Source organism: Hippoglossus hippoglossus, chromosome 16 (genome assembly GCF_009819705.1).
Source record: "Hippoglossus hippoglossus isolate fHipHip1 chromosome 16, fHipHip1.pri, whole genome shotgun sequence".
NCBI classification, from domain to species: domain Eukaryota; kingdom Metazoa; phylum Chordata; class Actinopteri; order Pleuronectiformes; family Pleuronectidae; genus Hippoglossus; species Hippoglossus hippoglossus.
This window is the reverse complement of record NC_047166.1, coordinates 26,466,111-26,490,065: the sequence shown is the minus strand read 5'-3', so window position 1 is coordinate 26,490,065 and position 23,955 is coordinate 26,466,111. Positions and strand designations below refer to the sequence as shown.

The window sequence follows — 23,955 nt, the reverse complement described above, 5'->3', positions numbered from 1 at the left end:
CACGTAGGTGGCTAAGACAACCCCTGAATAAAAAGGGCAAATCATTCTTATAAAATATATAAAGCAAAAATGAACACTCATATCACTATTGTGATATTCCTTATAGTGTATATTATTGTGTTCTAGGCCAGGTTTGTTCATGAATTTAACTTAATCGCAGACTGTAGTCAGGCATCGGGACCGCCATATTCACATTAGCTTTTCCGCCACAGTTTAAACTGACGGTCAGACGAGGGCTTGGCCTAGATACAGACAACAAATGTGTATACAAATATCAGATCGAGATCAAAAAGGACAAACACGTTTGTTTGTTGTTCCTGATAGCTCCCTTCTGCTAACGTCGGTAGCCATTGGACTGTAAAGCTTGCCAGAGTTCGCCGTTAGCAGTGATGTCTCTGCCTCCAGAGAAAGTTTCCGAGCTGAAGCAAATCATTCACAACCATCTGCTCAAGGTGAGCAACGTTAGCTGTTATTTCCACTCATGTTAGTTATATTAAACATAAATGTCTGTTTACTCATTGTCCAATGTGCACACAGTGAGGTAGAACTACTAAAACAAGCCGGGGTATATTCATCATGGATATATGTTAGTATAACCTTTGTTGTTTTCACCACAGCAGCAAAGTACCACCAGTTTATGCTTAACTATACTTTCTGTGTCCTACTGATGACTTTTAAATGATCGGTGTGTTTGGCCTACACAGACTGTCCTCTGACATAGTGTCAGAGATCAGACTATCACCTATGTTAAATAAGATGCAATAGAGTGCCCTATTATTGTCCTGTATGTGAATTACAAAGCAATATTCAACTTATCCAGTTAGATTTCCCCCAGTAATTGGCTCATTATTGAGCAGCTATTTGTGTTTGTTTTAACAAAATTGTCTTTTAATGAATTTGTACAAAAACTAGTGCATTGCCTGTTCTAAACCTGCCTGTTTGGAAAGCGCATATCATGTGTCCAAATCGCACCAAACTTGGCACTGCACTTCTCTGGACCAGTTACAATACACATAACAAGTGTGAAGCTGATAAGTTGCACATTTTGCAAGATATGTGCTCCACATACAGACAGACAGAAATACATTTGTAGAATTAGTAGGTAGATTGAAATGATGATGATACCATTGATAGGATGATATTATCACACAACTTCAGGTTTAAGTATTTACCTGATGGTTTGAACTCATTGATACAGACCTATTTATGCAGTTATCTAAAATTGTGTTTCAAAATATTGTTGATGGGCAACTCATGCAGATTTTCGAGATATAAGAGCAATGCTACATTTTTCCCAATCACTCTCTCCAACACAGTGAAGATGGATGAGCATTAGGAACAAAACACACAAGTGGGGGGCAAAGATGTGGAAAGCCAAAGCTACATGATTAACTTTGAATGGTGAGGGTCAGAAGTCCATCTTAATCAGATGTCATTATAGCAGGTGATGATTATAAAGCCTGTATAGGTACAATGAAATGTCTCCTTGTGACCTTTGTTTAGGCAGCGTTAATGAGAAAGAGGTGTTAATTCTGTGTATTTTGTTTGTTTTTTTGGGTTATCAGAGTGGTATACGGGGGAAGATCCGAGAGGTGCTGGCTGAAAATGTGAGGGATGATCAAGGGCGATCACATCAATCTCTGTCTGAGGCCGATTTTTTAAGTGCTCTGCAGAACAGGGGTATCATAGATGATGTAATGAAGGACCTACACTTTAACCAGGTAGAATGACCGTTTGCCAGCAGCTTTGAATACTTGATGATTAGTGAGAGAAATATAATTATTTTCCAGATGTATGTCAAAAACTAATATTTGCTTATATTTTTGAATTTTTACTTTGATCACATGCTTACTGTTCTGCACTAACTGTTGTTCTGTCTGCTTTTTAATAGGAGGCACTCATGGATGCAAAAAAAGGATCTCCTCCCAAGCGTGCTCCTGACTTTGTTGACAAAGAAATCACTCAGCTGAAGAAATGTAAAAAACATAATTTACCAAACGCAAGTAAACCAACAGCAAACAAGCAAAAATACTTGTAAAGAGTTAGATGGTTATGCAGCGAAGACTTTATTCTTGGAGCTGAGCTTTTGGCACTTATAATAATAATAAACGTTTTTTATATAGCACTTTTTTAAAAACAGTTAACAAAGTGCTTTGACAACAAAGCAAGAAGAGTAAATTAAGACTTGAACACGTAATATAGATTAAAATAAGTGAACAAGTAAAATAAAAGGTGAAAAGAAAATTATAATATCACAGTATCACATGAAAGCAAGTCTATAAAAGTGGGTTTTAAGAAGTGATTTAAAAGAAGTCACTGACTCTGCAAGCCTTATCTCCTCAGGTAGGCCGTTCCAAAGCCGAGGGGCCCTGATGGCAAAAGCACGGTCACCTTTGGTTTTCAACCTCGACTTTGGAACAGCGAACAGGGCTCCACCTGAGGATCTAAGGCTGCGTGCAGGCACATAAGGGGTCAGTAATTCTGTGATGTAGCTTGGGGCCAGACCCTGGCATGCTTCAAAAGTGATCAGTAAAATCTTTAAATCAATTCTAAAATGGACAGATTCCAATGAAGAGAAGCAAGGGTCGGGCTGATGTGATGTTGCCTTTTAAGACCAGTGAGAAGCTGGGCTGCTGCGTTCTGACTACTTTTTTAATTTGTGGATCGAAAGTGAATGATTAGTCAAACAGAACTCCTAGGTTTCTGCCAACGGGCTTTATATTGATTGACCAGGTACCAAGGCTGCATTCAATCTGAGTGATGGGGTTAGGGCGATTGAATAATATTATTTCTGACTTTGAGTTGTTGAGTTGCGAATAGTTTAGTGCCATCCAACTGTTGATATCATTAAGACAGTCTAAAAAAGCAGCTGGGCTTTCAGGGTCATCAGGTCTCAGCGGAAGGTAAATCTGTGTGTCATCTGCATAGCAGTGGAAGGAGACTTGTGGCATTGGATGATTTGGCCAAGAGGAAGCATATAAATAGAAAATAAAATTGGGCCTCAAATTGAACCTTGTTGTACACCACAGGTAACATTCATTATAGAGGATGTGTAATTACCTATGGGAACCGGGCAGGTTCTTTCTAAAAGGTAAGAATCAAACCAACTAAGTGCAGTATCCTTGATGCTAAGCCAGGTTTTAAGATGGTCAATGAAAATGGCCTGATCTACAGTGTCAAAGGCTGCACTTAGGTCTAGGAGGATTAGAATTGTGCTCTCTCCTCTGTCAGCTGCTAAAAGAAGGTCATTGGTTACTTGGAGGAGGACAGTTTCTGTACTGTGTAATCCTCTAAATCCTGATCTAAATTTCTCAAAGATGTTATTATGACACATAAAACATCGAAGTTGGGTTGTAACCACTTTTTCTAAAACTTTTGATAAAAATGGAAGTTTAGAGATCGGCCTAAAATTGTTAAGAACAGAGGGAACAAGGTTAGGTTTCTTAGAGGTTGGACCACAGCATGTTTACAACTGGAAGGGAAGATTCCCTCTGTTAGGGATCTATTAAGAATCATTAAAATACTGGAACCAACTGTGTTGATAACCTCTTTGGTGGGAATGATATCAAGGCTACATGTAGTTGGTTTCATGTGGGTTATGATTTGTGACACAGGTTCAAATTTGCAAAAATAGTTATGAATGTCCCTCTTGGCATTAAAAATGGAGTAAGGAGGAATGATTTGTTTCCTAATGTACTTACATGCCCTTTTCAGAGCTTAAAGAACAGAACAAATGACATCCTATTTTAAAGCTAAATTAAAAGTTCCAATATTGGTGCACATCAATACAACAACAATTATGGTTGCAAAGGGGTGGAAAATTTCCGTAAAATTTCCGGAAACTTTCCATGGGAAGTTAAGCTCGGGAATTTGGGAAATCTTGACACTTTTTTTGCTAAAGTTAGCCTATAACAGGGAACTTAAATGTAGTTGAAAACAAGACTAGGCAAGCCTAGCTCAGCTGGACCCTGGATGCAGCTAGTTGGGAACATTGACTCCCAGAAAGGTAAACCTATGACTTTGTTTTTTTTTTAACGTCTTTGTCATTACCTAGCATATTGATTACTTGTTACACTGAAGCCATTTTCATTTTAATACCAAGTTTATTTGTATACAGTAGGCTAACTTTTTACAGCAGTGAGAGTAGGATGTATGTATGTCCACACAAAGGTACACCATCACCTCGATTACTCGCGGCTGTTGGGGTCCATCAAAAAAGCGCGAGTTGGGCGACTTATCGAAAATACAAGTAATTACTGCAAATTAAAGGCTGAGCAATAAAAACATCATTCAAAACTCTATTTTAAAGATGTATGGAATGCAGCACACGCTGTGTTTCTTTGCAAAGGATGTAGCTAGCTATTGTAAACCAAATTGACAGGATTTGTGTTTTATTTTTCTCTCAACCCGACATGATCAAATGCGTCAAATGAAAGTCCGAAGTCCTCTTGTTCGAGAAAGCATGCTGTATCCATTATTGATTGACAACGCAGACAGGTGACTGTATTTATAGTCCACAGGAACAAAATTGTCTAGCTGGCAAGTGGCTAACATCAGCAATTCTAGATCTTGCAGCATGATCTTGGTTAAAACAACCCGATTTAATGCAAATTCAGTTGAATTTCAACCCTGCACTGTGCATTCCTCCATCACAGCACATCGCAGCAAAACGCTTGACTAAATGCTTTCATTTTACATTTAGAATGGGACTTTTTTGGGGGGGGGGTCATAGGGAATACATTTATTTTATTCAACATTCATGTTTTTTGTTGTTCAATGAAAGAATCCATTAAAGTTCTACTCACAAATGGATTAAGGAAAAAATTTAATTAAAAAAATTTGTATTAGAAATGTTTGCATGCATGTCTGCTTATGACAAAACAAAATGTTTATATGTATGTCTGTATATGACAAGGTAAATACAGTTAGTATAAATTACCCCAATATATACAGTTTATTCCTGTTAATTCCCGTATATTTCCGTTAATTCCCATGGAAAGTTTCCAACTTTGAATATTCCTGGAATTTTGCAACCCTACTAACAATACTGTACATTATGACGGTAGAAATTCAGAATATCCAATCAGGGATTTTGTGACAAAAAAATCATCATGCAAAATATAAATGAGAGGAATAATTAGCCAAACATCAAAAAGGCCATGGCTAACACAGATTTTATAAATGTTTAAACAGAGAGAAAAACCGGGATACTAAAGTAAATTATGACTAAGTAGTGTCAACTGTATCTATCTCATATGATATGCAGTATTTATCTATTGACCTTTTTTTTTTAAATGTTGGGTTTTGCTGTTTAACTTATTACAATAAGTTTAACTTTTTCTTTGATCCAATGGTTTCTCCGTTGGAAATCTATCTTTGATTATAGCTTTTACTGCATAGAAATTAATCAGCTGTGTTGTAACATTTAACATAATGTTCCTGCCGCTTTCAAAGTAATTCTTGTTCCCTGTATGTACGATTATTAAGACATCTTGTACAGCTGAGCACTGCTCCCTACAGTTTTGAGTGTGTTAGTTACAAAATATCATTGTTAACGTGGACACTGAGGGATGACATTCTTTTCTTTCTCTAAGCCAATATCGATCCATCAAGGCGTTACCTGTATCTGCAAGTACTTGGTGGTAAGGCCTTTCTGGAGCACCTCCAGGAGCCTGAGCCTTTACCAGGTCAAGTGTGTTCGACATTCACACTCTACGTGCACTTCCGCAACCAGAGGTTTCACTCAAAGCCAGTGCCCTGTGCCTGTGAACCCAACCTCGAGGAGGGCTTACTCTTCGAGATTCATAGAGATGGAATAGGTACTCGTCATTCAGGTTCATGTTTGCCCACTGTTGCATCATGTTGCTTCAAATATTATCTGGACTGTGTTTTTAACTTTTCCCACATTTATTTGACATGAAATATTTTGAAAATGTCACAGACTACTGCTTTAAACCCACTTATGCATATCATTGCTTTTGATGCTGCAGGAGAAAGCAATAAAATGGCAGATGCAACTGCCTTGCTGTCAGTGAGTGATCCGGTTCACTTGGTGCTGATCAAAACAGACACCTCCAGTGAGACAACGCTGGTCTCATCCTACTTCCTGGACTGGAGGATAGTCCTCGGCGCACCCAGTCGAAAGACCTGCTTTGCTGTAGAGCTGATGGGAGTTGGTGAGGAAAAATTCTTCTTCTGCAGTGAACATATATGCAAAAATTTATTCATTTTTCTAGGGCATCATATCTATAGCTAAGAGCTAAGAATAATGAAGTGTCCAGCACACATGGACAAATAAGACATAAAAAATACAATAGCAATAGTAAAATAACATTTAATCGAAATTAAAACTCCTACATTTAACATTTTATTTGAAACAAAAAAAAGTCTGTCTCCTCCCTCAAAATGGGTCCTGTTCTTGGTGTAGCACTTCATTTCTTATACAATAAACCAAAAACCTAAATGGACTTAACCTAAATGTGAAGTGATAACAAAGAAAACCCTTTCCTCTTCAGGGAGACCATTTAATTTCACATATTTTACTGCTAATGATTGTGTATCTGAATGTAGCTCTTTACACACTGGTATCATGCACCTATAAAATCACTGTAATAAAAAGCAACCGGCTGTTGATGTACTGTTTTGCAATATTGGTTTAAAAAATGAAAAGATTCTAAAGTCATCTTCCAAGGGAACAGCTTGCATCATCTGATGCAGGTTATTTCAAATCATCACTCAACGTTTGTGTACACTGAGGAGTCTAAGGAATCTATCCGATAACTACGACTTAAAACAGCCTAATGCGGTTCCTTTAATTCCTACATGTTGATCTAGTCTCTGTAACAGAATCTCAGGCATTTTATGAAGAGGTTTTAAGTACTGCTACCTTAAAAGCCTGCGGTACATAGCCGGTTGATATAGATATATTAGTCTGATTTAATATAGAACTGTTGATAAGAGATTAAAAACTTCCTTAAAACGTCTAGTTGGGATAGAGTCTAATAGAGAAGTTGATGGCTTAGAGAATAGTTAAGCCAGCTCAAATATTTATTTCGATAATTCTTTTTACAAATCTTTTTCACACATCTCTTGTGTCCATTGAGAAACCATCCTGAAATACAGTATACATTTCATATTTTATGATCTATTGTTTATATGCTGTGCCTACAAAGACTTATATGTGCCTATATGTACCTGATTCTGTCGGTTTTAACTTGTTGAGTTGTAAAACATTTGTCTCCAACCTATCTGGCTGATGCCCCCTTCAAATACAGCAGTGTCTGCTTTCAACCACTCCTCACATGCTGCATACTCTATGTCTGTCAGTAGTTCAAACAAAAGCTGCTGTTTTGCCCTCTAAACTCCTTCATTGAATAATGTTAGAGGCCAGAAGATGCAATATTCTGCAGTATTTTATAAGCAGCTAGAATCAGAAAAAATCAATTATTCAATCATTTAAAATTAGAGGAGGAAAGACTTTATCTTTCACTTCTTGTGACCCCATGGAGGGGTGCTATCCCCCAGGCTGGGAACCACTGCTGTAAATACTTTGTATTAGCTGCTAGATAATAAGTTGATATGCTTGCTATATACGATTTTTGTGTGCGTGTGTGCGTGTGCGTGTGTGCGTGTGCGCGTGTGCGTGTCTGCGTGTCTCTCTCTCACCAGGCAGTGAATCTAAAGTCCCAGCTGGTGTTCTGACAGTCAGTCTGGAGCTCTACCCTCCTCTCACAGAGACTCTGAGCACTGATATCATCAGCACACAGGTCAGCACACTGGAGTCTCTCTATATCTGTGACTGTTTATTCATCAGGTTTTAGCAGTTACAGGAAAAACTCATCAGCCACTCAAAGCGAATGAATACAACTGAATGCCTTTTGTGATCAATATTGCTGAGATTGGATATAAAGACTGAATAGTAAAAGAAACATCAAAGCTCTATATTTAATGCATCATGTCACTGTGTTTTTCTCCTTCAGCAATCCCTGGAAAGAAAGAGGACAGCAGAGAAGGAGAGACTCTTCCTGGTTTATGCCAAACAGTGGTGGAGGGAGTTCCTTGAGATACGACCGTCGCACCAATCCAAAATGGTCAAGATATTTGCGCAGGTTCGTCTCAGTCACATGTTCGGCTCAAATTAATAATTTAAAATTCTTCTGCATATTACATAATTGCTAAAGTTTTAGGACATGTACATGTTATGTATGTCCACACTTATGAGGGAGTTTCTAAAACACAACAAAATTTTAGTTGCAGTTTTCAACTGATACACAGGTGTATGCTACAGGTTTGGGGCAAAACTAACCAGTTTAGGGATTATTAAATCTGGAACCCCTCACATTTATATTTGGCTCCATGCTGTCCCATGACCTCTGGTTTTGTGTCTGTGAATTATGCAGGATGAAAATGGCGTCAACCAGCCAGTGTGTTCCTATGTGCGTGTCCTCCGGGTGGGCCGGCTGCTGGAGAGTCCTCGACAGGCAGCCCGTTTCGTCAGCCTGCTGGCCCACGAGAAGGCTCCTGTGGTGGGAGGGGGCGGGCAGGAGCAATGGTGCACATTAATGGCTTTCCTATGCAGAGGGAAGGTAAGGAGGAACATGTTCCATTAGTTCTAGAAATAAATCTTAAGAATATACACTACCGTTCAAAAGTTTGGGGTCACCCAGACAAGTTCGTGTTTTCCATGAAAACTCACACTTTTATTTATCAAATGAGTTGCAAAATGAATAGAAAATATAGTCAAGACATTGACAAGGTTAGAAATAATGATTTTTATTTGAAATATTAATTTTGTTCTTCAAACTTTGCTTTCGTCAAAGAATGCTCCATTTGCAGCAATTACAGCATTGCAGACCTTTGGCATTCTAGCTGTTAATTTGTTGAGGTAATCTGTAGAAATTTCACCCCACGCTTCCTGAAGCACCTCCCACAAGTTGGATTGGCTTGATGGGCACTTCTTGCATACCATACGGTCAAGCTGCTCCCACAACAGCTCAATGGGGTTGAGATCTGGTGACTGCGCTGGCCACTCCATTACAGACAGCATACCAGCTGCCTGCTTCTTCCCTAAATAGTTCTTGCATAATTTGGATGTGTGCTTTGGGTCATTGTCCTGTTGTAGGAGGAAATTGGCTCCAATCAAGCGCTGTCCACAGGGTATGGCATGGCGTTGCAAAATGGAGTGATAGCCTTCCTTATTTAAAATCCCTTTTACCTTGTACAAATCTCCCACTTTACCAGCACCAAAGCAGCCCCAGACCATCACATTACCTCCACCATGCTTGACAGATGGCGTCAGGCACTCTTCCAGCATCTTTTCACCTGTTCTGCGTCTCACAAATGTTCTTCTGTGTGATCCAAACACCTCAAACTTTGATTCGTCTGTCCATAACACTTTTTTTCCAATCTTCCTCTGTCCAATGTCTGTGTTCTTTTGCCCATATCAATCTTTTCTTTTTATTGGCCAGTCTCAGATATGGCTTTTTCTTTGCCACTCTGCCTAGAAGGCCAGCATCCCGGAGTCGCCTCTTCACTGTAGACGTTGACACTGGCGTTTTGCGGGTACCATTTAAAGAAGCTGCCAGTTGAGGACCTGTGAGGCGTCTCTTTCTCAAACTAGAGACTCTAATATACTTGTCTTCTTGCTGAGTTGTGCACCGGGGCCTCCCACTTCTCTTTCTACTCTGGTTAGAGCCCGTTTGTGCTGTTCTCTGAAGGGAGTAGTACACACCGTTGTAGGAAATTTTCAGTTTCTTCGCAATTCCTTGCATGGAATAGCCTTCATTTCTAAGAACAAGATTAGACTGGCGAGTGTCACATGAAAGTTCTCTTTTTCTGGCCATTTTGAGAGTATAATCGAAGCCACAAATGTGATGCTCCAGATACTCAACTAGCTCAAAGGAAGGCCAGTTTTATAGCTTCTCTCACCAGCAAAACAGTTTTCAGCTGTGCTAACATAATTGCACAAGGGTTTTCAAGGGTTTTCTAATCATCCATTAGTCTTCTAAGGCGATTAGCAAACACAATGTACCATTAGAACACTGGAGTGATAGTTGCTGGAAATGGGCCTCTATACACCTATGTAGATATTTCATTAAAAACCAGACGTTTCCACCTAGAATAGTCATTTACCACATTAACAATGTATAGAGTGTATTTCTGATTAATTTAATGTTATCTTCATTGAAAAAAACAGTGCTTTTCTTTGAAAAATAAGGAAATTTCTAAGTGACCCCAAACTTTTGAACGGTAGTGTATATACAGTATATAAATAATATATAGAATATCACTCAACTGGCTAAGTCCCTGAATGTAATAAATCCACAGTCAAGTTCATTTTACTAGTTTATTTACACAATAAACATGAATCTCATATATGAAAGTAATTGGAAGGTAACAGAAATGTTGTGCATTTGCATTAGGGAGAGAGTCCACAAAACTCAGGGGGTAAACTTTGTTAGAGCAGAATCCAATACAATTGAAGTCAATGGTTAGTCCTTCTTGAGACGTAATAAAACAACAGAAAAAAAATAACATGCCTCCATACTGCTCTTGTCCAGAAGCCCTGATATTCATATTCGACTCGAAACGGCGTCATTTACCATGTTTTTAGTGTAAATGTCTGCTGATATCTTCTGACGAGGTGCATTCAGGGACCGTCGGAAATGCCAACATCCACTAGCTTAGCCACTTCTGGTGGACTTTAGACTTAAAACTTGTGTAAATTACCTGGTTTCGAGTCGAATATGAATGTCGGGGCTTCAGGACACTTGGATGACCCCACACGAGCAGTATGGAGGCATGTTATGGCTTTTCTGTTTTAACTTCAAAAGTGTTTTGTGTACTCAAACACTTTACCCCCTCCCCCCCCCCCACCACCACCTGAACCCTGTATCCCGTACAACACCAAGTAGCCCACTCTGGCAGAAGTCAGGAATACAATCAGATCAGCGCGGATCAGCTCAACTCCAGGGACAAGTGGAGTACCATTTAAGGTATATAAACACTGTCCAAGATTCCTGGAGAGACTGTGGTGACTCATCAGGACAGTATGGCGTAAGGGAAAAATAGCCAAGCATTGGAGACATGTAGAAGGAGTCTTAATACCAAAGGAGGAGAACGCAAGCAACGTCACTCAATTCCACACCATCTCCCTGCTCAGTGTGGAAGGCAAGGTATTTTTCAAGATACTTGCAAACCGCCTGACAGAGTACCTTCTGGGGATCTCCTATAGTGACACTGCAGTGCAGAAGGGAGGAGTCCCAGGCATGCCAGGCTGTATAGAACACACAGGAGTGGTCACTCAGCTGATCTGCGTGGCAAGAGAGAACAGAGGAGACCTAGCCGTTGTTTGGTCAGATCTCGCCATTGCCTAAGGATCCATTCCACATAAGCCGGTGGCAACAGCCCTGACCAAACATCATGTCCCAGAGAGGATCACAAATCTCATACTGGACTATTATTAACAGTTACCTCTGGGACAACCACATCGTAATGGCATCGTCGAGAGGAGTGGTCGCCAACCCGTCGATTGCGATCGACATATCGATCTCAACAGTGTCCATAGGATGTTGATCCCCGCTCTGGACTCACTGGCTGCGTTCAGCTGTTATAATTGTTTATTTGAGTACACAGGACTAATTTTATACAAGGAAATAGTCATATTTATGGCCATATTCAAGGCAAAGCCTATGTAAAAACATTGTACTGCAGTAGCAGCTCCTCTGCCGAACATATTGTTGAACTGAGAAGCTAAATATTTAGCATTGAACAGAAGTTGTAAATATGAATTTATATTAATGTGAATATTGTGCATTGAATACATTTTGTATATCTGAATTGATATTACTATATTACTGCCTCTCTTTGGGTATATTTATGCTCGTACATTGAGCCTTTAACAGAAATTGCAAAAATAATAAATATGTGTGGGTTTTTTGGAAGATATCAGAGTGGTAGATCTCAGCTTATGTTTAGAATTAAAAAGTGATCTTGGGCTCAAAAAGGTTGGTGACCACTGGTCTTGAGAAAGGCATAATCACTGGTTGTACCATATCAGTATCCCTGTTTGCCTTGGCAATGAACATGCTGATGAAGTCATCAGAAGTGGATGTAAAGGACCGCTGTCTAGGTTGGACATCCTTCAACCCCCAATTAGAGCTATCATGGATGACTTGACGTTCACAACAACATCAGTGCCAGGATGCCGATGGTTCCTCCAAGGACTGGAGAAGGTCATTACTTGGGCTAGGATGAGCTTCAAGCCAGCCAAATCCAGAACCTTGGTTCTGAGAAAGGGAAGAGTATGTAATAAGTAGCGCTTCTCTTTAGGAGGTGTCCAGATTCCATCAGCTTCTGAGAAGCCTGTGAAGAGCCTCTGCAAGATCTTTGACTCCTCCCTGAGAGACACAGTTGCAGTCCAGTCAGCCTGTATAGAACTGAAAACCTGGCTCTATGGATCTATCAGCATGGTATCTTGCAGAGACTCCGGCCGCTGCTGATATACAAAGCCCCAGTGACTATTGTTGAGGGATTGGAACTTATCATCAGCAAGTGCCTGGGTAGGTGGCTTGGCCTGCCAAAGAGCCGAAACAGCATTGCCCTTTACTGGCACACCAAAAAGTTGCAGCATCCTTTCACCAGCATAACTGAGGAATCCAAGGTCTACAAAGTCAGAGAGATACTCCTCTAGAGAGACTCAGCTGACAACAGAGTCTCCTCGGCAGGTATCTCAGTCAGAACTGGGAGAAAGTGGAGGGCGCAGGAGGCAGTCTAACAGGCTGAAGCAAGGCTGAGACACCACATCGTGGTGGGCAAGGTGGCAGCAGGACGAGCCAGGCTTGGCTGCCTTAGTAGACCTTGGTAAGACAAAGCCAAGGGGAGAGAGAAACATCGGCTGATCCAGGGGGAGATCCGTGCAGAGGAGGAGCACTGCAGCAGGACCGTGGCAATGCGCAAACAGGGAGTTTGGATGAACCGGGAACATACAGCTGTCCATAAGATCACCTGGACGGAGCTTTTGATATATTGGAAATATCTCGAACTGTCTGAGGAGTGCAGAAGCCAAGGGTAGAAGGCCCGCTGTGAGCCCATCGAGGTGGGCTGCAGGGGCTTCGCGGGCCAGTGTCTGGACACTTAGTCTCCTGGGAATCCGAGGGTTGCAGGACAGAAGAGCCACCAAGAACATCACGGAAGCTGCAGAAAAAGCTTCAAATTGGCTGTGGATCAAGAGGGGCTAACCATGGCGCAGCCGGCGATTGATCACCCCCGGCTGGGTCGCCCAGGTGAGGGTGTATGATGATCAAAGACCCGAAACACCCTATGACCCTGGGTTCATCACTGATGATGTGTCCAAGTTGCACCAGCTGGTGTCTTAAACTTGTCTTAGACGTTTTTGACCATTCAGTTGCGATGTTTCAGAAAGTGTCGGCTGTATTATTATTGCTTATTGTAATTAACTATCTTGTCTGTGATGTGGTGTCTTTGAGTGAGTGCCAGGCAGTCATCCAAACCCTCCATTTGGCCTCTTTTTAATAGTCTTAATGTAAGTTTGAGTATAAACTTTCCTTTTTTCTGTCATTCTGAAAAACTTTTTGCAAAACCCCATGAATCTCCTGCCAGAAAGGATTCAATGATGCAGCAATATAGTAATCTGTTAAGCACGGGAGTGCAACCCCACCCAGCCAATTGTAAACTCTGGTATTTGATTCTTGGTTTATGTCCCTGCCAAATGTACCTCGAGATACGTTTATCCCACTCCTGAAATTTTTGGTCAGATAGATCTAGAGGAAGTCACTGGAAGAGATACAACAATCTTGGCAAAATAACCATTTTGACCGATTCAATATGAGATCCGAAATTAAGAAATGGTATTAGGTCCCACCTCCTTATGTCTTCCCCAATCTTTTTGTTCATGGGGAGGTAGTTAAGCGAGAACAGTTTTGTCAAGTATACTGGAATATTTACCCCCAAATATCCCATGGATTCAGCATCCCACTTCAAATTATACTTTTCCTTCACATTTATTGAGGGATTGTACTTAAAACTGAGGATTTGTGTTTTTAAAACATTCAGCTTATATCCAGAGAAGGATCCATATTGTTCCAAAAGTTTCTGATATTTTCTTGGGTTTGTCGTTCTTGAAGAAAACCTGTCTGATCAAGGCTAATAATTTGTGGCAACAATCCCTCAATTCTTTGGGCTAGTATATGGGTAAAGATCTTATAATCTTGGTTCAACACGCTAACCGGTCTAAAGTTACTGCATTCAGATTTATCCTTTACCTACTTTAGATTACCGCCTCCCTCCAGGAGGGGGGTATAGTGTACTCCTTAAGGACCCAGTTAAAGGTAGACTGCCACACAGGGACCAACGAACCCCCCATTACTTTGTACCATTCCGAAGGGAACCCGTCTGGTCCTGGGGCCTTATTTGATTTAAGATGTGCTATAGCTGAACTTATTTCTTTGACTGATGCATTTTCATCTCTTGACTTGATAGCGCGGAATTTCCCAGACCACCATGGGATAAACGTTTCCTGCGTCTTTTCTGTTAGCGGCTGGCAAGACAGACAAAACACAAGTCTCACAAAGTGGCCCTTGTCAGCTCTGATTTATGAGTTTCATTCCAGGGGAAATTAATTTAGCCTCATCACTCCCCAACCTGTTCTGATTCTGCCATCCATATTAGCACTTCTGGGGAGCATTTATCATTCTGACTTGCCCGTAGCTTGAGCCAGCACATAGCAGCAGCAGCAGCAGCAGCAACCCCTTGCTCAACCCAGGCCTCTATACCAGAAAAGTCAAATGCAATTGCTTAATGTTATAGACAATTTGATATCTACAGAGCTTATTTCCTCTCCTGCAGACTTTTCTTGTGTGTTCAACACTTCTGTGAAAGGCAAATAGAGCAGTGAGAACAGGATATAGTAATTCTGTTTAGACGGATTGTTGTAGTGACATGATGAATTAGACAAGCAACAGTGAAGGAACCATTGAATCTGTTAAAATTTGTTAAATGTTAGAATATGCAGTAATTCAACTTTGTGTTGTCAACTTGTCACAGTGTAAATAAGGAATTTGGCCTGGAACTGAGACTACACCTAAAGTTCAATATTAGTAAAGTATTTTCAGAACAAAGCTGTAATATCTTTAGAACAAGGTGATAATATAAAGAATAATTACATTGTAGAATAACTTTTTACTATTTTAGAAAAACATGTTGTGATAGGTAAAGTTGTAATAAGTTGCAAGTCATAATATTTCTCAGAAAAGTTGTAAAGTTTGAGAAAATGTTGTATTGTTTTAGAAGAAAAGTTGTCAAAAATACTTCAAGATAATAATCATAATAACTCAGAATAAAAATCTTTATCTTTTCAAGATAAAACCAAATAGATAAAGATAAGATAAAAACTTGTAATATTTTGATAATAAGGTGAGATGCATAACAAAATAATCTAAACTTGTACAAGCCTTCAGAACTTTCAACAGGAACTCATTGTTCCAGAGTGAATGGAGCAGGCCAATAGCTTTAAGAGGTTTCAGCAGGATTAAAAGAATCTGTTGCAACTTTGCAGCTTCAGAGCTGCAGAATCGAAAATGAAAGACAACAAAATGGTGTTACTCTCAAAGTGCAACTCTCAAGGCTAAAATGTAATAAATGAAGGTCAAGGACAGTTTCACTCTCTTGTTAAAGTTAATATGGTAATCATACAATTATCTGCAATTTGGTTTCCACATTTCCATCTCTGGAGAGGAGCTGAACCCATTGCTGTTTGTGCTCCTCAGGGGGATTGTGAAGACCACGCCACCCTGCTGTGCAGCCTCCTGCTGGGCTTTGGTTTGGATGCGTATGTGTGTGTAGGCACCAAAGCAAAGGGAGTGCCACACACCTGGGTCCTGACCCGCGGTACTGATGGGAGCATTACATTCTGGGAGAGCCTGACAGCACACAGGTCTCTTGTTGTTGTTGTTGTTGTTGTTGTTGTTGTTGTTGTTGTTATTATTATTGTAAATAACTTAAGTCACGTGGAATGTGGCGCTCTAAAAGCATGTTGGACGCAAGCTGAAATGCAGTGTATTATAGATTTTGTGTGATGGATACTTATAAAATTGAAGGAGGAGAAAAGCCATATTTCATAAATAGATTTTGCGAGATATACTACTTTCCTGTGCTAAATCAGATGTGGCCTAAAAAATAACTTGTTTTTGTTTTTGCTTCAGTTTGCCTCTTTACACAGTTTGTGTCTTTGTCAGCAGGATATCTCTGAAATTGTTGGCCAGGCTTTGGGTCAAAGAAAAACTTTTAGTTCTTATCCACTTCTGGGATTTTGTTAATCAGATGTTGTGTTTTAGCTTTAACCCTGGAATTTAAGACCTGATTTCAAATCGGTCTGTCAGATGAGTATGGCAAGTTATAGTAGTATGTTTTCTTCATAGTTCTATTTTTATTTAACTATTTAAATGGTAAATGGTGTGTATTTATATAGCGCTTTTTTATTCTTGGTGACCACTCAAAGCGCTTTACAGTACAGTTTTATTTTATTTTATATTTATATTTATACAGCATAACTCTGAAGAAATACATTTGAAATTGTGCATAGTGTGCTATTTTATTTTTTCCAATAATTTTGTGGGTTTGTAATTGGACTAAGTATGTGTGGTCAGATACCTCCATCAGGCCATTGACCCAGAAGCTCCACCTCTGGCCCCCCAGCCCAAACCCTCATCCCCCTACCGCACTGTGGGTTGTGTCTTCAACCACCAGAACTTCCTGGCCAACTGCCAGCCATCTGATGCTGTAGAGCTTTGTGTCTTTGACTTCCAGGTAGGAGCGTGGTGTCCCTTACATTTACTGTGATCCATCTCTCAGATTACATAATTTTTACATGTATATCATGGTCTTTTACACCACAATACTGCACTTTTGATTTGTTTGTTGGTATTGTGTAGTGTTTGTTGAAATTAATTTGTAATGAAAATCTTAATTCATGCAGCATCAAACTCTCCATAGATCTAATCCATCGCTTCCTTTTCCCTCCTTTTTTCCCTTTAGAATCAATCTTGTTGGAAGGCGATGAGTGAAGATGCTCTGAAGTCTGTCTGTGACCCAGGCTCAGTCACCTCTCTGCCCCTTCAGCCTTCGCTCTGTGCCTCATCTCTGGATCCTGCTTCATCTAGCAACCAGTTGGAGTTTGAGATGCGCTACCTGGTTTCGGAGCACAGGAAGGTAAAACATGCTGCTGGATGGCAACACTATAAGATGATTTCTAACTCACCTTGGGCCTGTACTATAAAGCAGGATTTATTTATTCGGGTAACTTCAGGTTTAGTTTAGGGTTTTCAGTCCTACGAAGCTTGTTAACTTCTTATAGGGGTAAATCACCATGGTAACTTATGCTGAACTGCTAACCTGCTCTGGAGCTGGTTAAGTTGGAGGTAAGAGATTAACCAGTATAAAATCTCTGCCCCCTAACCAATCAATTCATTTGAAACATGACATCACCGTAGGATCCCGTGGAGCAATAAAAAAAAGGATCCCATGGAGCCTCGTGCGCGGCTTGTTAGAGGGTCTCTGAGGAGGACAAGGGTCTTCAAAGACAATGAGTATCTTTATGAAAGATATAGATTCTCATCGGAGGGAATGATAAACCTTTGTCAGCTGCTGGAGCTGAACATAACCAACCTGACACGTAGGAGAAATGTGCTCACAGTACCACAGACTGTCTGCATTGATCTACGTTTCTCTACTTGTTGAAGTTACTTATATTTATGTAGTGGGTGTGTTAGTGGCAGGATAACCAAACATAGTGTCATGCCCCAGCTCCCAGGTCATGACAAATACGGAGATGGACACAATGGATGACGGTAGTTTAAAGTATTTATTATAAATTAAACAACCAATAAGTAACGATAAATGTGGAGTATGTACATCAGTAATGTGGATGTGAGTGTGGGAGCATAGTGAAGTGTAAGGTGCAGTGGAGCTAAAGCATAACAGAAGTCAAACAAAAGCAAAGCGTGCAAACGCTGGCCAGGATAAGTCCAATTGAGACAGAGCGAGCGCAAAGCCGGCTGGGCTTTTATCCTATTGGAGCGCTCTGCCAAGGTGTTCTGAATAGGCTGGCTGTCACCACTGCGCTCCTCTGTTACCTTCAAGGACACATACGAAAACACAGAAACTGTCCACCACACCAACAGTCAGGCAGGGCCATCACAATAGTTGTATACTTTTATCCTTCTTTTAAGTAGGTTTATCCTATGAAATAAATATTTACTTGGAATGGGGGATAGATAGTTTACAGATTTACCTTGTGACAGCCCCCATCCCTCCCTCCCCTCTCTTGGAGACTTGAACAGTCAGCCCTCACCAAAATGACACTACACTGTTGTGCGGTGCACACTCTCCTTAAAGTAGTTCCATATGTTTTATTGACTAGTAATTTTAAATGTTTCCACCACAGTGTGTCTTCAGAGACAGTGCAGACAGTGTGTGTCAAACAAAAGCTTGTTATAGAGGCTACATCATGTGATTAAGTTAAACATTTCATCTCTTATCCAAGAGGCTTCTTAAATTCAGTTCCACAGGTCTTGTTAGTAAAGAACAGATTCATATCTCGTTATTATGTCGTGATCGCATAATATATTTTTTTCTCAAATGGCTCCGTAACCTACACATTCTTTCACATTAAGATGTTTTACCAGCTGTCCTTCCTGCATTTAGCAGCTGTTACTGTGTTTCTTTTAATCTGGATAATGTGTTTGTACTCCTTGTCCATGTCTGTGATTGTTCATACGCTGTAAACCCTGCCCCTTTCATGTGCACGCGGTAAGATCTTGATGACGCAAACATGGGTTTACTTAACGAGTTAATAACCAGCTTTGTGTGACCGCTTAGCCTGACTGCCATTGTTAGATTAAGTTCACCCGGATATCGGAAAGATATCCTGGGTATGTTGAACTTGCTTCGTAGTACAGGCTACAGGCCCCGGGTCTTTTGTTATTGATTTGATAGACCAAGAGAGGCTTAAGTTGTATATTGTATGTTAAAGATCCACTGTTTAGTTACATGTTAGGAGATTTATCCTGACATGCAATGCAATAAGCTGACGATGCGCTCTGTGGTGCTCCCTCCCTTAGGACCTGGAGCTGGCAACAGTGTGGGATGATCACCTGTCCTACCTGCTCTCCTCTGCTTTATCAGCCTATGAGCTGGAGCGCTGCACTGGTGTGTCTTGTGGCAATGAGGAGTTCCAGGATGCAGTGAGGAGGGCAGTGCCAGATGGACACACCTTCAAAGGCTTCCCCATACACTTCCTGCACCGCAGTGCTCGTAGAGCCTTTGCTACTTGTCTCAGGTAAGATACATTTCTGAATATACTATAGATAGCAGTGTGTATGTGCATGGAAAATGCTTTGACCAGTTAAAGGGATTAAACTTCATGTTGGCAGCCATGTGGTCTGTTTGAGTGTACTTTAAGTACCTCGGCAGTGTTCTGTAAATAAAATCCCAAAATATATTCATTGCAACTTCAAGTTTGTGCATTTTGTGGTATTCTAGTCGGATGATTGCAAGAGCAGACACAACTCTAAAGTTCCTCAAAACATGCACTGAACAGTTTTAATAGTATGACTGTCAAAGTGCAGTGACTTTGTCTGAAACCAGCCTTTGAATCTGCTGTAGATGGCACGAGAGAGGAATAATGGGCCTCATTCACAAGCACTGCGTACACACACATCTGTGCTTAAACGTTTGACGCACAAATCTGGTATTCATCAATATATTTTTACCTAAATTTGTTCGCATAGGACAATCAAATTTAGAACTTCCTCAGACCATGCGTACGCACAAATGAAGGCCCGGCTGCCCTAGAAAATGTAAACACACACCCTTTTAACTGAATGCATAATATGTTAAAACTGTAAAAAGCCTTTAATAGACAACAATAATTATATTTACTAATGTATTGACCAAATCTATTAAATTAGAATGCCCTTTAAGAGAGTTTGTGTTAATAGAGACATAAAGCAACAGTACATAAATGCATGCACACATGTCCACTTTCTTTTGCAAATTCAACCAGAATTCAATGCTCACTCGTGTCTTGGCTGCTGACAAATTACACACGAGTAACATCATAGACTGAAATCTGTCTCAAAAGTGACACCATCGTCTTTATCATGTGTAAGTATATTGTCTGTGAATCAACCTGGAAGGGTCCATGAACACAGCCTTTAAGCTGGTGATCTAGGCAAAAGAATCGCCTGTACTTATATTTAATGCTATCTATTTATTTGTTATTATTTAATAAAACAATCTTTGTACTACCTCATATTTCTTGTCTCTTGTCACTTTCTGTGCAGGTCTCCGTTCTGTCAGGAAATAGTTAGTTGCCGTGGCGACCATGTGCGGCTGGCAGTACGAGTTCGGGTGTTTGTGTATCCAGAGAATGTTTGTGCAGTGTGGCTCATGTTTGCATGTAAATATCGTTCTGTACTCTAAACTACTGAAAGATGGTTTTAAAAAAACTACCAGTTTGTGTAGTACATTGGCCCCAGACAAAACTTTCTAACTTCATGACAACACAACAGGTTTCTGTTTCATAGAGACAAACCTGTTTATGCACATTGCATTAAAACATCTGCATCCATGAAAAGACTAAATTAAATGAAGTTGTACTCAGTGATAAAGACATTTACAGAGATGTTTGTGACTGTTATCTCTACTCTGGTGCTTTGGCCTTTATTTTGCTGACTTTTATGCACTGAATTGTATGTATTCATATATCTATTTTTGAAAATAAATGCAATTTAAAAAAATATATATATATATATATATTACTGTGTACTTAAAAGACATTTTCGAGTTGGTGACATCTATTCTTTTTTGCTATCATGAATATTTACAGGATTTCTTTCAAGAGTCTTTCAATTTTAGAACTTGATCGAAATAATTCTAGAAAATCCAGTGATTATTATATATGAATTATTTTGTCTCAATTTTTACCTTTCAAAAAGCAAAACTCAAAACACTGCCATGAAATCAATAGCATACCTTAAAGTCTTGCACAGTAATCTAAATGCCATGTACAAAGTAAGGTAGAAGATGAAGCAAAAGGTTTATTACATCACAGTTTTTATCAATTATCATTGTCATCACCATAATTAAGTGGTCATGATTATATTAATGATGCTCAAAGATACTCATCAGAATAGTCTGCAGCAATCATTAGGATTATACAGTTGGAAAAAGCTTAAAAGTGAAACAAAAACTGTATTTATATTTATACTTCATATATAAAAGTTATTGAATATGTTGCAATACTCTGTGTGTCGTTAAGTATAGAGTCTGACTTAAAAAAATACATAATGATGTTGTCTTTTCTTCACTGTATAAAATGCCTCTATTTTGTATTTTTATTTTGACTTAAGACATCCAACCTTAGATTTTTTCAATAATTTATAGTTGAAAATACAGGCACCTAATATGAGGTATGTAATCTGAGGAGCAGTCAAACCATATTGTTTAAATTAAGCTACAGTTAATACTGAAATGGTGGACATGAAACCAACCTTTTAACTGTAACTCTAATTGAAAGGAAAGGAGATGCTTTTATTTTTTGGGTTTGTTTGTCTTCCTATACTGACATATACATCTGCAATACATTAATTATACACTAGATGGCGATCTAAGACTAATGTTGGCACTGGATACCAGCAACTGCTCTCTGTTCTGTCCTAACTGACTTGTTACAACACAGTATTCCCATACGCTTACAGCTCTCAAGCTTTTCTACATACAGACTGGACAACGTGTCTTTGGTCACTTCATTGGTCCACTCCAGCTCTCAATGTTTGATGAAGCGTGATCAAATCACTAGGTGTGTATTTAATCAATCGTGATGTACAGTGTAAATAAGGAATAAACGTGAAGAAACCCACCACTGTAGGGAGAACTAGGATATTGTACTTATTCTGCAGAATCCCATGGATATTTTTTCACTTTTGAAAGTGAGTAGAAACCACAGTGAGCCTACTATTCTGAAATCCCACAGGCCAGTGTTGATAGGTGCTGATTTGACACTGACTGATTTTGAAATTGCAGAGAAGGCGAAGTGACAGTTGCCTAGCTGAGTGAGTTATTGTGTTAGAAGAAGTCAGTTCAAAAAGTTTTGCTCTGATTGAAGTGCTGGAGTTCTGGGGGAATGGTTGACATATCAGCCCAAACTTAGCTGCCTGTGAGGATGGCCAATTAATTAGATTTTTCCGGGAGGTAATTTGCAATTCTGCATTTGCCCCAGAGTTGTTGAACGTGAGGATCAGGAGGGAGGCTGAAAGAGCGAAATAGAGAGCTAATGAATAATTCCTCTCTTTTTTCTGAATGTCACACACGCAGACACATGCACACCTTCGCTCCACTCATAACTGTATACCACAGGAAAAATGTAGAGCAAAGGAAGTGTTTGATGCTGGGAACTCAGGTATGTTTTCAGCCCTTATTAAACAGCAGTGCTCAGGTGTAATTGATTAATAGGCCCTGTGGGAAGGGATTTACTATATAAAACAGGAAGAGAGAAGAGAGGATGCTGGTTTATGGTAAAACTGAGTGTAAAAGCACCACTCACACCTTGCGTCTCCACCCATGCAGCTGACATGCAGTGTTTGCATTCAGGTGAGACTTTCTTGTTTCTTGTTCTTATGGTGCTGTGTGTATATCACCCTTGGTATTAAGGCAGGTGTTAAGTATAGACTAAAATTACATTCTTAAAGGGGACATAGCATGCAAATTCCACTTTGTTAGTGCTTCTACACGTTAATGTGGGTATCTGGCATGTCTACCAACCCCAAAACTCTGGGAAAAAAACACTCGCGCGTTTTGTTATGGTTCCTCTAAGTCAGAAACATCATGCTTGAGTGACTCGATTGAGCTTCCTGGGTTTTGTGTCGTAACAAGGCACTGGAAGTCTCCCTACATGGTCTTGGCCCACCCCAAGTCTTCCACACAGCCAGCAGTGTGGAAGACTTCCGCAGTGTTCAGCACTACTGTACGCCGGGTTACAGTAGTTACGCCGGGTTTACACCGGACGCGGAAGCGCCGCTGCGAGGCAGCGCAGCGCCGTTCCCAAGCGCGCAGCCGCCTGGCTGTTCACACGGGACGAGCATTTCTCCGCTGGTCAGCCCCATAGACTGTATATATAAGGTCAGCCCGCGATTCTGCTTTCTCCGCTTGTTGTTGTACCCGTTGAATGTCGGGGTTCGGGGGTAAATGATGGTCTTCATAGCCCCCCCACCCCTCTCTTTCTCTCTCTGTCTGTCTGCTTGTGTGCTTGTAGTGGATGGGCAGAGGGGGACATTTAATTATGTGATTGGGAAAATAAAAACTCCAGGACAACAGAAGGGGAATACAAAGTATGGGATGCATATTTGATAATTTATATCATATAAAATATGTAATTTATATAGTTTAAAATCATGGGGGGAGAGGGGGGGAGGGGGGAGGGGGGAGCTGGCTCATTAGCATTTAAAGGCACAGGCACTCAAAACAGGTCACTCTGTGGAGGGCTGTTTTATACAGGGTAAAAAGGGTGCTGTTTTATATGATCCTTGTGGTATTTTGACCAAAGTATGTTACAGACATTTCATTAAGACCCCAAGGAACCATATCAACTTGTGGTAAAATGGGCATGCTATGTCCCCTTTAATTTAAACAAAGCAATGAATTGATTATGTATAAGTAAAGGTTACACAGTATGCTGTAAATGGCTTTGTAGCCTGTACTTTGTTAATTAGTAATAGTAATAAACTGGATATAGATAGTAACATACCAATTCCGTTTTAATTATTGTGCATACACTTTTTTTCACACATATAATCATCTTCCTCTTCCAAGGTGGTATATGCTGCTAATGAGTCTTCTTCATCCATAGGCAAGGCACCCACACTTCACAAGTATTGTCAA

General features: G+C 40.1%; 1 protein-coding gene across 2 annotated transcripts; it reads left to right on the top strand.

Annotated features, from left to right (window-relative positions):
* Positions 1 to 202: 202 nt before the first annotated feature.
* On the top strand, positions 203 to 20,828 carry cep76 (centrosomal protein 76). 2 transcript variants are annotated; one of them, XM_034611408.1, is made up of 13 exons: positions 203 to 452; positions 1,566 to 1,721; positions 1,892 to 1,976; positions 5,595 to 5,819; positions 5,991 to 6,176; positions 7,669 to 7,766; positions 7,980 to 8,108; positions 8,400 to 8,585; positions 15,786 to 15,952; positions 16,665 to 16,824; positions 17,053 to 17,226; positions 19,137 to 19,354; positions 20,361 to 20,828. In XM_034611408.1, exons 1-13 carry the CDS (start codon positions 390 to 392, stop codon positions 20,497 to 20,499), a joined length of 1,986 nt encoding a protein of 661 aa, XP_034467299.1. In that variant the 5' UTR covers positions 203 to 389; the 3' UTR covers positions 20,500 to 20,828. The 2 variants fall into 2 exon arrangements, with proteins under 2 accessions (XP_034467299.1, XP_034467300.1); XM_034611409.1 differs by lacking the exon at positions 1,566 to 1,721 and having other exon boundaries at positions 20,361 to 20,827.
* Positions 20,829 to 23,955: the final 3,127 nt, after the last annotated feature.